The following is a 16,520-nucleotide window of genomic DNA, read 5'->3' on the forward strand; positions in this document are numbered from 1 at the left end:
AGCGAGCCATGGTAAAGCAGACGGACAGCTGGGGAGGATATCACTTTCAGGCGAGGGAAGAGGAAACAAAAGGGGAGAGGACTCGTGAAAAAGAAAATGGGATGAAAAAACACGAGCAGGAACAGAGAGAGGCTACCCAAAAGGGGGGCTACCGTAAAGGAGCTAGAGGAACACGAATGCGAGACAAACATTAGCTAGCGTGGGCAATGTATTATTTATGCAATTGTGCAGACTGCAATGCTAGCCTTGGCAGGGCTAGTTGGCAGATTTTGCCAACACAGCATTATCGAGTTGTACAGAATTAAATAGAGGGAGGAAGGGAGAGAGAGAGAGAGCAAGAGCGAGATGTTATATATATAGAGAGAGATAGAGAAAGAGAGAGAGAGAGAGAGAGAGGGAGGAAAGGAGGAGGGGCAGGGAAACACAAAGTGAGACTGAACAGTGGGGAGCAGGTGCAGGCAGTAGGAAGTAGGCAGGATGTATTTAAGAGATCCTGTAAGTGCCCTATTATGTATTCTTCAGTATAAGGAAGCGGGCAGCAGATTTGGTAAAGATGGTTGGGATTTGCAAGGACGAACTGTGTATGTGTTTGTGTTTTTGTGTTTTGTTGTCTCTGTGCGCATGTAGTGTACGTGCGTGTGTGTGTGTGTGTGTGTGTGGGGGGGGGGGGTCGATTAATGCATTAGTGTGCATTACCTCTCTTTGGTCCTTTTCCCTCAGCTGATTGGAATCAAAGGGAAGAGGCAAGGGGAGAAAGAATTATGGTGGTGGGGTTGGGGGGGGGGGGGTTACCTCACTGAAAGGGTATCAGGAAGAGAAAGCAGGGTCCTCTAAGCTCTACTGAAATTTGGAGTGATAATCGAGAAGCGCAAGGTTAAGATCTATATGAGAAGACTAGGAGGTGGAGAACAGATGGAGTTGTTGAGTTGGTGATGGAAGAAATGCTTGCATTTACCCCCTTTACCTACAGCGATATAAAACAGAAACAGTGTCGATAGTTTCTAAAATATTGCCTTCAGCTTGATATGCCAATAAATCATATAAAAAGAACACCAAAAGAATCAATTGACAGGAAAATCATAATCATATGTGTTGTTCTTCTCTCAACTTTACAGACACATAATCATATCTCAAATCGAACCTGGTAATCCAGATGTGTAACACACTCCCAAAGTATCATCGCTTGGACACAAACCTCCTACACTATTTGCTGTTATGGGTATTAGAGACGGGCACACTTGCAGATATTATGACTAAATATAAGCACATACGTTACAGGGCTCTCTAGCTAAGCAGCCAAGTGGGTAATATAGAATAAATAATTACGAATCAGTATATGTGGGCAACAGCATTTCAGCATTACAGCATTTCATCTGTGCTGTACCCCAATGGGGGTACATAGTGTGTACATAGTGTGATGTGGCCATGGCAACTTTAACTCTGAATCAGCACACAAACTAAAGCCTGAATCAGAAAAGTTTCAATGTTTTTTTTCATTTAACACCGACTGCTCAATCAAGCATGAAGTTGAAGTGCATGTTCAACAGTTTTTGGAAGTCTTACCGCTATAGCCTGGAGTCTCTCCTGCTGTGACAACGCCTCAGACATCCTGCCCAGGAGAGAGGGAGAGAGAGAGGGGGAGAGAGAAAACATTCAGAAGAGAAACTGCACAATGGAGTGGGGGAAGAGGGGGGAAGGCATCGTCCCCCTCCCACAGCCAATCTGACAACTCTGAGCTCACACATCCGGAGTTTCTTTGCTTTTATAGCAAGCTGAGGAGTGAGAATAGGAAAAAAGTTCAGTTCCTTCCTAAGCTCTCATCCTTAAGTATTTTTATACACATTCTCTCCTTAGTTTGCTAACATACAGGCATGTACACAAACATGATTAATGCAAGAGCATGCACCATGCACACACAAACACTCGCAAACTCGAATGCAAACGCACGCACACACACACGCATGCACAGTCACACTCACATGCATGCACACATACACACTCACATACTCACATGCATGCAAGCAAGCACACACACACACACACACATATGCATGCACAGACACTCACATACACATGCACACACACACACACATACAAATGCACACAGGCACACACAGACACTCACTCACACACACACATGCACAGACACAGACACACACACACACACACACATGCACACACACAGACAGCAGACACACAGACACACACAAACACACATGCACAGACACACACACACACACACATGCACACACACACACGCACGCACACACATGCACACACACACACTCACACACACTCTTGTCCAAAATGGTCCACTCCTACATATGTTCTAGTTCAAATTTCCCTGCATTCCAGCAGACACCTCACTCCCCTTTTCACTGACAGTACTTCCAGAACTGTACTGTACGCCTCATTCTCGGCTGTTGGGCACGTTACTATAGCAGAAACATATGCACATAATGCCTTCATCGAAAAACTATCTAGAATATTTGCATAGCAGTCTCCCAACTGCTCAGTTTTCCTGGACGCATTTCACTAGGACTCAGTTTCAATCTGACATGCCACGAGCACTTAAAATGATTTGCTGCATTGACATGACATTTCATACAGCAAAGTGTGATTTACATTCGAGAGAACTGCACCAGGGTCTTTGAGCCTATGCTTTGAAATACCGTGGGCTTTTCCCAAATTGTTGTCCCTGCCAAACGTACAATGCAAAGCTGCAGCACATGAATACAATTTAAAGTAAGAACTGAAATGGCACATGCAATTGTTGGAATATTTTGGCATCAACCAGGAGGACAGGCAGTAACATTCAATATTCTGGCATTCACTTAAATCCACCAAACTCAAGATGCTGCTGTTTATTCTCTCAATACTGACAGCATTATGTTCAGGCACACCCACTGCCTGATGTATTAAACAGAATAGAAAACAAATCCAATTTTTACTTTGTTTCAAAAAATGAAATCTAAAATGAATTTTGAAGGGCCTGCTAGTTTGGTTGAAGGGAGCTATATTGAGCACAGAAAGACCCCTCATTTTGCCACTTTCTTGGGTTGATCTGTACTCCTCACTAGATAGACGGGTAAGAGCAACTTTGGGGAAAATGGTCGGAATTCCTATTTTTTTGGCAAGCACAGTCTCATTCCTCAGTTCAGCAGGAATGTTTGCTCCCTCCTGTCCTTTAGGAAACAGGAAAACAAACTAGAACAAAGGTTGATAAAATACCAAAATATTATGAATGGCAGACCAAATCTTGAACTTTTGTCAGCATTTTTGTTGAATGCAGTCCTCACTCCCAATCTCAAGAGATTCCAGAATTTCAAAATAAGGAGACTGTGAAAAGATCTAAAAGGCAAATATTTGGCCCATTTTACTCTGGAAAATGGCTCTATGAACCATTTTTCAGTTGGCCTTGTTTAGTTTGTCTCATTTGTGCATATAGCACAGTGACTCTAAAATGCTCCTGCATGACCTTTGTTAAAATCCAAGAAAACAAAAATGTCCTTGGAGTTGTCCTGCCAGTCACTGTATATGGCCTCTTGTCCAAGAAAAAGAGGTCATATACACAAAGCCAAGATTCACAGCTAAAAGTAAGGACTGTATGTATAACTTGTACAAATAACTTTAACAAATGCATGTATAAATAGAAATAAAAAAGGAGCGAGCATAAACTGTTGAGATGTGCAGAATAAGGCCAAGCAGAGGATGACACAATGGTGTCTTTTGTCATTCACTTTTGCAGCACAGTTGCATTGCTCTCTGGTAGAATGAGGGATTCATTCTTGGGAAAGGCTGCAGGGAAGTCATATGGCCGACCGGAGGACTCCGTGCCCCACCCAAGCAAAGAGTAGGTCACATTTTCACCAAGTTTATCCCCTTAAAAAACACACTCATAGGTCATTTTCCTTTCATTCTTTGCCTTTTATCCTCTTTTCGCATCAGGAAACTTCTCAAATGAAGCTACCCACGCCTAACAGGATGTACACAGAAGTAAGACACAGATTTATTATTTTATTGTAGTTATAGAGGGAACCACCTGGTACTGTACCCCGCTTATCCCCACACAACAATGTCACCATTCCTCACACAGAACTGTACGCCCATGGTTTACTCAAGAGGCACAGAGCTCAACACATAACAGTGCTGAACTGGATTTACCGAGGGCATCCTAGAGGAGTACTCTGCCTGAACGAAGCACAAGAGGGTCACAAGAAATCCCGAGCACCAGCAGCAGCAGCCAGCTAGCACTTATCCCTGATGAAATTCATTAATGTCCCGCCACACGTTTCCAGAAAGGTCACAAGACAGGCAGCTTGCGCCCGCTATTCGATATCAGATAGCCCTCCTGGAAACAGCCAGTACGTTTGGTATCTGGGGCTGGGCTGGAAAAACAGCTCCCCTGATTGTCCATGTGAAAGGAGAGCAAGCATGCCATGAGGGAATGCAGGAATGCCTGGACTCCAGGCAGGCCCGACCCCCCTCGCCCAACACCCCAAAAAATCCAACATGTGTTTCCCCCTCGCCTGGGGACCCCCTTTATAACACACACCACCTGCAAAAATATAAAACACGTTTTGGAGATGGAAGCGAAGTACCCGCCGCTTATAAAAAGAGGGCGTGGGGAGTCAGGGAGAGAGAGGGGGGTAACCGGGATAAAATTTACTTTTAAAATACACTTTTTAAAGTGCCAGTCACACTGAAACCAACTTCAGGTTTTAATGGAAACGTTTATTGTCAATAAATGTTTTCCATTCATGCTAAATTCACTGCAAGTTTGTTTGCAGTGTCATGCAGCCAGAGGAATGGCCTGTGTTATGCGGGTGGTGTCATCAGGCTGTACAATGACAGGAATGGAAATTAAAGACAGCAAGACAGAGAGTTCTGGCACTGCTTCAATGAGGGAAAGACGGCAACGCTTGAGATCCTGGGATGCGTCAATGCCGCGCATTCTAGGAAATCGGAAACAAAATAATCCATGACAAAGATTGCATGTGGTTGTGCATACAGAGGGACGTAACCTGAGCGACAGACTAACCAGATTGGACACAGACTGAACGCAGAGAGAGCTGAACAGGAACAATGGCAGGGTTAGTGGGTGGTTCTCCAATGGTTAATATTACATAATAATTAATTGTTCACAAAGCTGTGAGTGTTCAGTCCTCTTGATATTAAATGAGGCCTTCTGTAGAGGCCTGAAGTATCGAGCCAGCGCGTGTTTCTATGGTTCTGTTTCCTCAAAAATGAAGATCATATGTCTCAGGACATTCACGGGCTAATTCCCTCACGGTCACATGCGCATTTCAGAGGGCACAAACAACAACTGGGATTCAGGGCTTTTTAAGGCTCAAAGAGCAGTTTGTTTCATTTTTTTTTAACTGCTCTGTTTTTAACAGTTTGCTCCAAACGTACATAACCGTACGTGGAATGCTTTGAGGAGACGCTCCCCTCGCAAAGGGCTACAGGTAAATGGGAAAAGGCCTGCAAACATACAGGCATGAAAAGGAGAAATGAGTCCAATCACAGCTCAGATGCTCCGAACCCCAGTGGGATGAGAGTCGATAAAATGCAGGGATGTTAACGCAAGGGAACATGCGATAACGAAACTGTGGAACAATGGATTGAGGCTGGTGTTCACGCCATTAAGAGGAAGCTTTGGGGTGACAGCTCCATATCGCCCCAAAATGCGCGCTATTCCGCGGCCTGTGGGGTGGCTGTGGCTAAAGTACGTCCTGGGGGGCAGGACACAGGGGAGGTCCAAACGCCCAGGGAGCGTCCCGGAAGTGTGGCTGTCAAAACTGAAGCGCTCATTCACCACTTCCCTAATTACTGGACAACCAGGCGCTCTGACGAACGTGGGTGGGGGATGGGCAGGACACAGGAAGCTTATTGACAGGAGGAGAGGGAGCGGAACTAAAATGATGAAAACGAAAAAAATGAAAGGGGTGCACACGGGGACGGAGGCCACGGGTTTCGAGTTCTGATCAAGTATGTGATCATATTCCAGTCGTCGCTAAGATTCCCAAATGGTGTTGTCAGCATCTTTAAACCACAGATGAAAATCTTAATGGCCCCCTTAGTGGCATATAATATACTATTCACAGAGCTTATAAGTCCTCACATATTCTAATGCATCTCAGAACTATTTCAGATAAATTATTTTTCATATTCAGATATTCTGGAATGTGTCCCAGAATTTTCTGCCAGACCTATCCCAGGACTATTGGTCTATGTTAAGGTTTCACAGCTAGACCTGTAAGTCTATGTGATAATTCCATTATCACATAGACTTTATCACATAGACCACTACCAGCAGTACAACAGGGCAAATGTTCAAAGGAAGATTTGAATACTGTATATGAAATATAAATCACTGGGGAAAAGGGATAGAGTCTAGTTTGAAAGTAGTCAGAAATACAGAAATTTTTATTTGCCATTACTCTAGCCTTATTTTTAATAGGCTCTCACCTTGTAGCTAAAAATCATGTTATAAGTTAACCAATAATGAAGCTGGATCTCACAAGGCCATTCAGTTTTTAATCCAACATGGAATTCCAAAAATATGCAGCATAATAAGACGAAGCGCACAAATAAGTTGTGTATAGTTACATCTGATTGCAAAAAATGCTACTTTAAATGGAAGAATCGCTTCCATTTAAATGAACACATTTTTGTATCAGTGATGTAACAAAGATATCTATGTTTTGTATAATAAGGTGCTTGAAAAGGCACAATTGCTTATGCTACTTCCAGGTTAATACGCCATTCTGTTAACCGACAGGCCAGTTCATCATGCTGAGGTTTGTATGTCCCAGGTTATACAGTATATATGTCATATATATATGTGTGTGTGTGTGTGAATGTGTGTGTGTGTGTGTGCGTACTACACATACTACATAATTTCTGGTTGGTTTTGTAGAAGGAAAAGGCCTATGTGTGTGTGCTGTCCCACTTGAAAGCATGCAGTGAAGAGAGCACGCTCGCCAGCTAAGTGGCTGTGCTACAGAAGTGGCCGCACTCCACAAGTGCTTTCACATGTAGGACAGGCCAGCCTCCACAGAGCCAGGAGCTACAGTGCACACCAACGGTACTGCTACTTCTCCAGAAAGGCTGCAGACTATGGAAATAACGGCCTCCCGAACACAGTGTACAACACAGGCCATGGGCAGACCTGCAAACTGACTCAGCCGTCTCATCAAGGCCAACGGCCTCTGAAGGGCCTCAGAATGAGGCCATAATTACTGAGCCTATGCTCCATATTAATTTCTACAAAACGATAAGGGCCCTGAATGGACATCTGTTCACTTTTACAATCCATGCGCTGCATTTAGAATGTGGTAGGGATGAGAGCCTTCTAGTCATTCTACTACAAGAACAATCATTTACTTGGACCAGTATTTAATTTGTTAATGAGCCAAACTGAAGAATTACTATAATCAATATTCATAAAGGAGAGCCAAAAAATCAAGCAAGGTAATACACTAAAGAGTGACCACAAGTCTCCCAGCAATTGTGTCATTAAGTATATGGTAATTACCATAGTATTGAGGATTATGATAACAAATACATAAAAATTCAATTTTGGAATCCATGAAATATTAAAATATACATAAACTTATTATTTTCTTGTTAATTATTATCTCACTCAATTCAGTTACCCCAGTCAACAATAGGAATCAAGAAGCCTGATTTAACTTCCTTTGACAACTCTGTGCATATGCACATTTTTTAAAGCCCGAAATGTTCATCACACAAAATGATACTCCATTGCTTTATAAGTGAATAGCTCCTTCCAAATTAGGAATATGAGGTTTCCATTTTGCATCTAAAAACAACATTAGCTACACCATTTAACTGAAAGAGATGTTTTTTTCTTCTCCACACAAGCAAAAAGGCACTTTTCGAACATATTAAACTTGGTGTGTTTCCTCCGTTTAGGCTCATAAAACAAGAACTGGCTCAGACTCAACCATCTCTTGCTCTGCAACTTTGGGCATGAACTCTACATTTAAAATCTCAGACATTCGGTCAGAGTGGAAAGGCTTTTTGATGATGGTGAATGTGAGAGTCTAGGAGAGCAATGAGGAGCTCATTCATATCTAGTGCATCAATTTCCCCAAATGACTAACAAATCTCTGTGCCCTTACTGTCAGCCCATCTGAGTTTAAATCTTCAGGAACATAATGGTAAAAGTATATTAAGATGAGACTCGTCCTGCTGTTCTTTATCTCAAAATCTGTGGAACAGAGTGCTGGATACAGAGGCACAGGCCATACTGGACAGGATCATTGAATAGAGTACAGTCATACAGTACATGACTGGCCACTGGGTGACTTGATGGTGATGAAAATTTGACCCACAGGACTCATTTTTAATATTTTAGCATCGACACTAAAATTGTGGCATTTCCACAAACTCCCAAATGTACTGGAACAAGGAGGGGATACAAAGCACATGCAGCCACCCATCCGCAGGCATTTCCTGTGATGGCAGGGGGTGTGAATTTTTTCCCTCTCTTCACACACGTGCCCACCAAATACACATGGCACGCTGTTCCAATTACAATGGCACCAAACCAGATCTGATTATCATTTCCACATAGCTGAAATGCCACTGATAGGTGCTGGTTTTAATTATTTTTGCTGGTACCAAAAACATAACAAAAAACTCACAGAATACACACAAATACAAACAAAAAATCTGAATTTTAAGTAGCGGGCTTGTGACATTACTCGCAGGCATCATATCTGATGGACTGGCCTTTAATCCAAGGTATTCACAGGACTAATCAGGATTAATCTAGGATTACCTTACACAAATATGAATTAAATCTGAGCAGGGAATGAGTTAAGTGTTAGAAACCACGACTGAGGCAATCTGATATTTGATACATCTCATTTGGGTCCAAAGGACTAGACTAAGATCAAAGAATGAAAAAATGGATGCAAAAATACACATAAAAGCAATCTAAACCATGAAAATGTGTTTACGTGGAGCTTATTTTTTAAATTCACATTACTTTATTATGAACTGCAAACTCCATTTAGTTTTTATTTCTGGCTGTAAAGCTCACAACGGAGCTTTGAAAATTGGACATGCTTTGATATCTAAGGGCACTATAGATCCAAAACATTGAGAACACTGGAATAGCAGCAGAATCACATTTATTGTTCATTGCTACTCTGGCCAGTTCTCTACTGGTAATGCACATTTATCCATTATGACCACATATAAGACAGCAAGTGCATAAGAATGACCAGGAAATGTGTACAGTAGTGACAAAATGAAAGGTACCATAATGTCAAGCTATACTGGTTCCAGTGTGCAGAGCCAGTCTAACCCAAAGTGACATAATTGGGTCCCCAGCTGAGGGCCCCACAACTGCCAGGGGCCGAGCAAATTATCTAAAATACATACATTATTTAGGGGGTGGGTGGGATGAGGGGGCCTCCAAATCACATCCTGCTTAGGACCCCTCAAAGGCTAGGGCTGTGGAGTGTTGAGGCGCACTCCATCGCTGTGGCGGCTCCTATCACTGAACACACGGTGCCCCGTGTCTGCCTCCCTTCCTCCCCTGGGCTGGCAAGGCAGAACAATGCCCCATGCTGAGGCTCAGCAGTAGCAACCCAGTGAGGCGTGCCCCTAAAACCACCACGGGCATAAATAATCACAGGCTAATAAAACCGGCGGAAATGTTGCCACCGACAAGTTCAAGGCCCGGGGATTATTAGTTTAACCTTTAGCTTCAGGCTAGAAAAAATCTGGGAAAAAAAGAATCCCTGACGGTTGAATGTGCAGGCTGGCAGATTTCTGACAGCGGTCTGAGGTCACAGAAAGAAGTGACGGAGGCAGCTTGAATAATTTCCGTGCTTGGGCAGTCAATCGTCATCTATGGCAAGCGTCAACTTTTTTTCCAAGCGAAAACTCTGAATGCAATGTATTCCTATCCCCTATCCCAAAAAAAAACAAAAAAAAAATTCATGCAACACTTTGTGAACTGCGCATTGTTTGCTGATATGGGATATGGTTTTTTTTTTGGAGTTTTGCCACTTTTAGTTTCACGTTTAATCATCTGAAACTCTGGCAATCGATGAATCTGTGCTGACGTTTGTCTTTCCTTGGTCTCATCCTGTTTGTGCAACAGGATAGGGAGAGACATGCCGAGCCATTAAAGCGTCCTGCTATAAAATCCCGCCGCATGCATTAGCGCACAACGTACAAAATACAACTACACTGTTGTTTCAGCACTGCCGACAACATGGAAGCAGCTGCCAGGAATTCAGAAGACCGTGGAGACCGTCTGAGCGTTTCTATCCCAAATATAACTGACTGTGCAAGTACATATAGCTACTGCATTACAGACACACACATGCAGTATACATGTTCAAATAGACAGAGCATTTAGACTGAAACACATAGTGAGACACACTACTTTTAACAGTCTTATGGAAGTGCATCATGGGGACACAGCAAGAGACCTCTTACTGTTGGACCAAGCCCCCAGCTCTGGAATTCTGTTAGATATCTTTCTATAAATATGTGTATATATACAGCTCCTCAACAGCATTCCAAACTCCTATCATAGCCACCAGCAGAATCTAACAGGCAAAAGCCCGCTGTGACATTTGCTGTCGATAGGCTGTGATTCTACAGAAAGGAAAGGGGCAGCCAGCCACTAATCTATAAGCGCTCACACAGTCCTCGCTTGTGTTGTCACAGCTTGTTTTTCCGGCTTGAGTTGTCATACAATTGGTGTCATTGTAAAAAGTCCTTTCACCTCTGTATAATTTCCAATGAAACGACATTGAGGTCAGTCTTTGTTTGATATGCCCAACAGAAACATAGTAAAAGGTTGTCAAGAATAAACTGTAAAAATTAATTTACACAAGGCTTCTAATGGGGAATGGCATACTGTATTTGCTTTTAGCAGCTTTGCGGCAACTCTTTTTAAAGAATATTACATGGATACACACTCAGACATACCTTGTTTGTGTTGCATGCCTATCAGAGCACATAGTCAAGGTCTCCATGTGATTGCTTATGGCTTAATAAAGCCGCAGAACTACAAACAGTTGACATTGATCCGCCCAGGTCAAAAGTCATTGCTAGTGGCAAAACTCTACTCAGCCTGATATTTTACCCTGTAACAAATTTGTTTTAATGAAGATACTGTTAGACAATTAGACAAAATACCATCTGATTGGCAATTAAATACCGTGTAACTGTCGATCAACTGACTGACTGAAATTTTGATATTTGATAAAATCCCAGGGAGTGGCAGTTTAGTTTTAAGGTGGAAAGACCTGCTTGCACATCCCTGAATCTTAATGGGAGATGGTATCTTCCTGGCCATGATTTATATGGCCATCCAGGGATGTGCAAGCCTGTTAGGCAGCAAAGTGACCTTGCCTATGGGAACCAATACAAGGGTCTCATGACCTCCCCATTTTCACTATAGAGGCAATAAAGCAGAACGGAAAAAGTGAAAATCAATCAGGCCCGGGGGACAAGTAAACCAGAACACGTTTAAGAGGATAAGTTGTGTCTGGATATAATATAATGACAACAAAACACAAAGAAGAACACCAGGAACCAGGCCACTACCATTATTGCCACACAACAAATTAAAAGAGAAAAGATATATGGAGGTGACCAGTAAAAAGTTTTAGTATAATAAGGGGGTTATTTAAAAAATAAAAAACAACTAAATTTAACTAGATTATCTTTATGACATGATTATCTTTGTATTTGTGTAATATCACAAGCCAGAAATAACAAGATCTTGTGTGCTAAAATAACCTTAGGCAATTAAAACATTCCTAAAACCATGTAGCATTTGATCTATCCTAGCGGCCAAAGACCACTTTGTTGGACACTGAAGCCTAGTTAACAATTGGCATTGGGGTCAGACAAAGAAAAACAACTGGAGAAGGGCGTGTTAAGCATGGATGTCAATGGAGAATTTCATATTTATCCACTTTTGCTGCACAGTGCCAATAGATCTACTCTCTGGTAAAAGGACATGAGCTTAGAGCCACTGTCATATCCCTTTACATGCCTTATCCAGATAATTCCCGCCTGTAGACCAGAGGCAGTCATACTGATGTGAACAGAAATACAGTGGACATGTCTGTTGCCCACACCAAACTATGTATCAATGACATAACATTCAAAATACATGTTTAGGTTCAAAGGGCGGCAGTGTAGTACAATGGGTAAGGACCTAAAGGTTGCATGTTCGATTCTCAGATAGGACACTGCTGCTTTACCCTTGAGCAAGGTACTTAACCTACACTGCTTCAGTATATATCCAGCTGTATTAATGGATGCTATGTAAATGCTTTCTGAAAATGTTGTGTAAGTCGCTCTGAATAAGGGAATCTGCTAAATGCCTGAAATGAAATTTCTTAAAGACAAATGCCCAGCTTTCATTTCAACTTAAAGCAAGACTGTCTTATACACACCCACAAATTATTATTTTACTTTATGAGTTGAATTTTATGGTAATGCCTGGAATTTTATATTTCTGCACTTGGAGCGGTGGCTCAGTTCAGAGATGGCTGGGCCTGTACACAGACTATGCTGGGATCAACATCTTTTTGTCTTGTTCTTCCATAAAGCTTGTATTCAAAGGACTCCTTAACAAAACAGTTCGGTCAACTGAAAGAGTGCTGTTAGTTTCTATGGATACCAGCCCTGTGAAAAAATGCCCAGATTTTTTTAGCTGTACACAACAACACAATGACACTTGAAAACTATTTGCAGCAATGTTGCACGCTTCATTCGAATTGAACTGTGTAGTCAAAACATTTCATTTGAACAGAAAAGACCAAAACTGACTGAAGCACTTAAACACTTATCTTAAACACGGTAGATTCTTTTTTTTCTCATTAACTGATTTTTGGAATTGGAATGGAATTTTGGTGTTTTTACAGTATGCGTTTGGCAGAACTGTAAAGTTGACTGTGAATAACCTGCACTAATGCTGGTCAGGGTCTTTATTGTGAGGAGTGAGGTAAGCCAAGGAAGGTCTTGGCTTTCTGTGGGAGTATCTCAGGGGCATACAGCACAGGGCTGTGTCAGAGACAGCACGGCACCATCCAGAACCCACATGGCACACAGCAGGCGACAAGGGACAGCAAGGGTAGACTAATCTGGGGCCTGGAAGCCAATCAAAGAACTAGCCTTCACAGAAAGGTGTGCACAATCCAGTCTGTTAATTATGATGAAACTACTTAGCAACACTTCATAGCAACCCAAACTACACAATAAAATGGCCAGTGCTACGTCAACTCTTACAGAACACATACTGTTTGAGTCCAATAGGGACTCATATGTACACTGTAGGAGCAGAATTAACAACATTTTCCCGTGTATGCACTGGCCCACTTCAAGCACCCTTTAAAATAGTTTTATGAGTGTCAACGATCAATATTCATACAATAACACTTTTACCCTCAGTGATAGAATCTGAATAGTCAAGACTGAAGGGAGCCCTTCCTTGTCTGAGCCCACTTGGGGCGTTGGGGAAGAATGAGAGCAGGCACAGAGAAAGCTGTCTTGGGAATGAGAGGAGAGACTACTACAGTGAACAGACTTAATTACAGGAATGTGTGTGTGTGTGGTGTGTGAGGGAGAGAGAGAGAGAGAGAGAGAGAGAGAGAGAGAGAGAGGTGCGAGGGGTGTTGAGACAGAGGTTCAAAGACAAGCTGTTCTGTAACTGGAGTACTATCAGAGATACTCTGCTCTCCCAACAGTTACTCCAGGAATCTCAATGAAAGGTCCAGCCCATATTGAATAACAGATGCTTTTCCGCTAGTAATAAAAATAGCCACAGTGCTGTTTGATACATTTTGTCACTGGAACTCCCTCTAGTTTTGCAACTGTAAGAAATCACACTTAAAAAAACCATAATCTGTGTAAACCATCATGTAGCGTGTACATACCATTCAACAAGTTGAAATAAACTGATTCCACAATCAAATTTGCCCTAATTTTTCTGATCTCTCTTTTGCCAGGAACAGTAAATATAAGGGTTTCACACCCTGTGACAGGGTCAAAAGGCCCTGCAGTTGTTTGTGTCAAACTACTAAAGGAAGATGCTAATGACGTCTCGTTGACCTGCCCCTCACCTGTTCATCCAGATACCTCTAGGGCCGAACACTCATTTACACACCACTCTTTTGCACCCAAAGAAAGCAGAGCACACACGGGAAACGTGAGCATTTTTATGAAGATAATGAGGACAATATCACCTATGGCGAATTCATAAATTTGAATAATATCATATATTGATGTTAAGCAAAACCCAGCTAGCAGTTGTTAGACCCATGAGGAATGATTCAAAAGACATTAGACAAGCATCATGCAGTGTATTTTTATAGTAGCCTAGGTGTTAATGCTTTAGCAAATTCAGCATGATATATTTTTCCATTTTTAATTTAGATTTAAGTGTTTTAATCAGCATACATAATCTGAAGGACATTACAGTAAAGCTATGAAAAATATATTATAGCTTCATTCAAAATGATGCTATGAAAATATATTTGTTTCTGAAGACACCAGTTACCCACAGTCAGTGGCCCAAACAGCCATGTTGGAACAGCCCATTTCTGTCAACACACCAGAAAATGAAAGCCAGCGCTGAATCTTCTCACATGCACACCCACGACTCAGACATCCAGCACCACTAATACCGTTATCTTCCCACTAATTCCGCGGTACGCAACATTCTTACCGCTGCAAAATCTGGACGCATGACTCTTATTAAGACAGGGTATTTTTTGCACAATGAAGAAAACATGCAGCCGGCACCGTATATTTGTAGATAAAAAATAAACAGCATCGCGGTAACCATCGATCGATACGTGATTACGCATATAATCAACGCTTAGTCATAGACTACGTGCCTACTGTATAATGACATACATATTTATTGGAGGGGGAAAAAACCCACAATAGCTGATAAAAACGCTATATGTTTTTTACTAAGTGAGCACTGCACGATCTCCAGCTGATATTCCAATGTACCATGCCCATGCCCCTTCCTCCTTGCTACATCCCCCATATCTTTCTTAATACGCACACCAAACACGTCCCCTTCATATTAGACAACCTCCCGTTAACTGTTCGACTCCTTGCGGTAATTCCATGCACATGGCAGCCTCATCTTCTGGACGCCGCCCGCTCAAATACAGCTGGAATTTCAACTTTGAAAATAGCCACCATGGAAAAATAGCCTGACAGTATACCACATAAAACGCCCGCACTGTTAGAATGCGTTTGAGCCTTTGCATTCAGGGATTCGATCCGCTAACTGTAACGGATTGCAAGAAAATGAATTATTGAGCTAATTAGCAAAAATTAAATTCGATGCTAGGCGAGTCCACGAAGATAACATAACCATTAAAATATTACATTTAAATCATACAACATTGTCTGAAAAGAGCATTCTGAAAATGATAAATCAGAAGAAAAATAATCAACAGCTACTTACTCCATGCTTTTCACCTCTCTGGTCTTTATAATTTGACTGCGTCTGTTTTCTTGAGATTGCGTAATTGTTGGGAATTGATACGTTTCTTTTTATTATTATTCAGTGTTAAAACCGTGACCCACTACCAGCAATTTCTCTCCCCGATCCCCTCCCCTTCTCTCTTAGCGGTAAAATCGAGAAATCGGTGGTGTTCCTCCCCTGTCTCTTATTATTCGTGGGGAGCGCCACTCGCCCCAACTGATTTGACAGGCTGCAACCCTTGTTCAGCGAACGAAAGAGAGGTTGGTGCGTATGTATGTGGTAGACAGCTCCTAGGCTCTCGCTTTCCGCATCCCAACCCTCGTCTATCCCCCCTCCTTTTAAAAAAAATGTCTTTTGTTTGCTACTCGCCCGAGATTTTGAGTTCTACAATACAATGCTTTTGGCTCCCCAGCGCTATGTAAAGTGGAAAAGACAGATACGCCCCCTCCTGGAGAAACGAAGGCAGTGGCGTGGGAGGCATCGAAAGGTGAGTGAACGTAAACATGACGAACTGGTCTAATATAGCAGCATAGGCTGCCTAGCGCTAGCTACAGCTACCGACATCACGACCGAATTCTGGACAGATCGTCGATTACCGTGGGTCCCCCTCCCACAATAGTTCAAAATTGACATGTCCGTTTCTATATATATATATATATATTTTTTTTTTTTTTTTTTTTTTGCGTTAACAAGGTGACACGGCGTATTCGCAGCTGTTTCCCTCGCAATGCTCACTGGTGGCCAAGTTACACTGACAGTTTCGTTGACATTTTGTTTTTTGTTTTTGTTGTTTAACATAGTCAAATATAAACCTGGCAATATGTGCCATCAGATGTGAGCTTAATAGGCTATCTTTAATTTAGATGTACTGAAGAAACGTTGGACGAATATGCATCAGAAACATCGATTCTACTCGAGGAGTAAAGTTAGCCATGTTTGGTGGTGAAAATAAATCTATATCAGAAAACTGTCAGCTTCTGTAAATGTATGCTATAGAAAG

General features: G+C 42.1%; 1 protein-coding gene across 4 annotated transcripts in view; it reads right to left on the reverse strand.

The window, feature by feature from the left end:
• The window catches only part of palm1a (paralemmin 1a), a 33,670-nt gene extending 17,752 nt beyond the window's left edge, over positions 1-15,918 (reverse strand). For 3 of the 4 annotated variants that reach the window (XM_064331413.1, XM_064331412.1, XM_064331410.1), the window contains exon 1: positions 1,564-1,609. Coding sequence is in view for 1 of the 4 variants with exons in the window: in XM_064331411.1 (XP_064187481.1) it covers positions 1,564-1,609; positions 15,500-15,504 (51 nt within the window). In the remaining 3 variants the exon portion in view is untranslated. Of the gene's footprint in view, positions 1-1,563; positions 1,610-15,499 lie in introns of those variants that run through there. The other variant, XM_064331411.1, reaches the window with a different exon arrangement.
• Positions 15,919-16,520: the final 602 nt, after the last annotated feature.

Source organism: Anguilla rostrata, chromosome 4 (assembly GCF_018555375.3).
Source record: "Anguilla rostrata isolate EN2019 chromosome 4, ASM1855537v3, whole genome shotgun sequence".
In the NCBI taxonomy this organism is placed as follows: domain Eukaryota; kingdom Metazoa; phylum Chordata; class Actinopteri; order Anguilliformes; family Anguillidae; genus Anguilla; species Anguilla rostrata.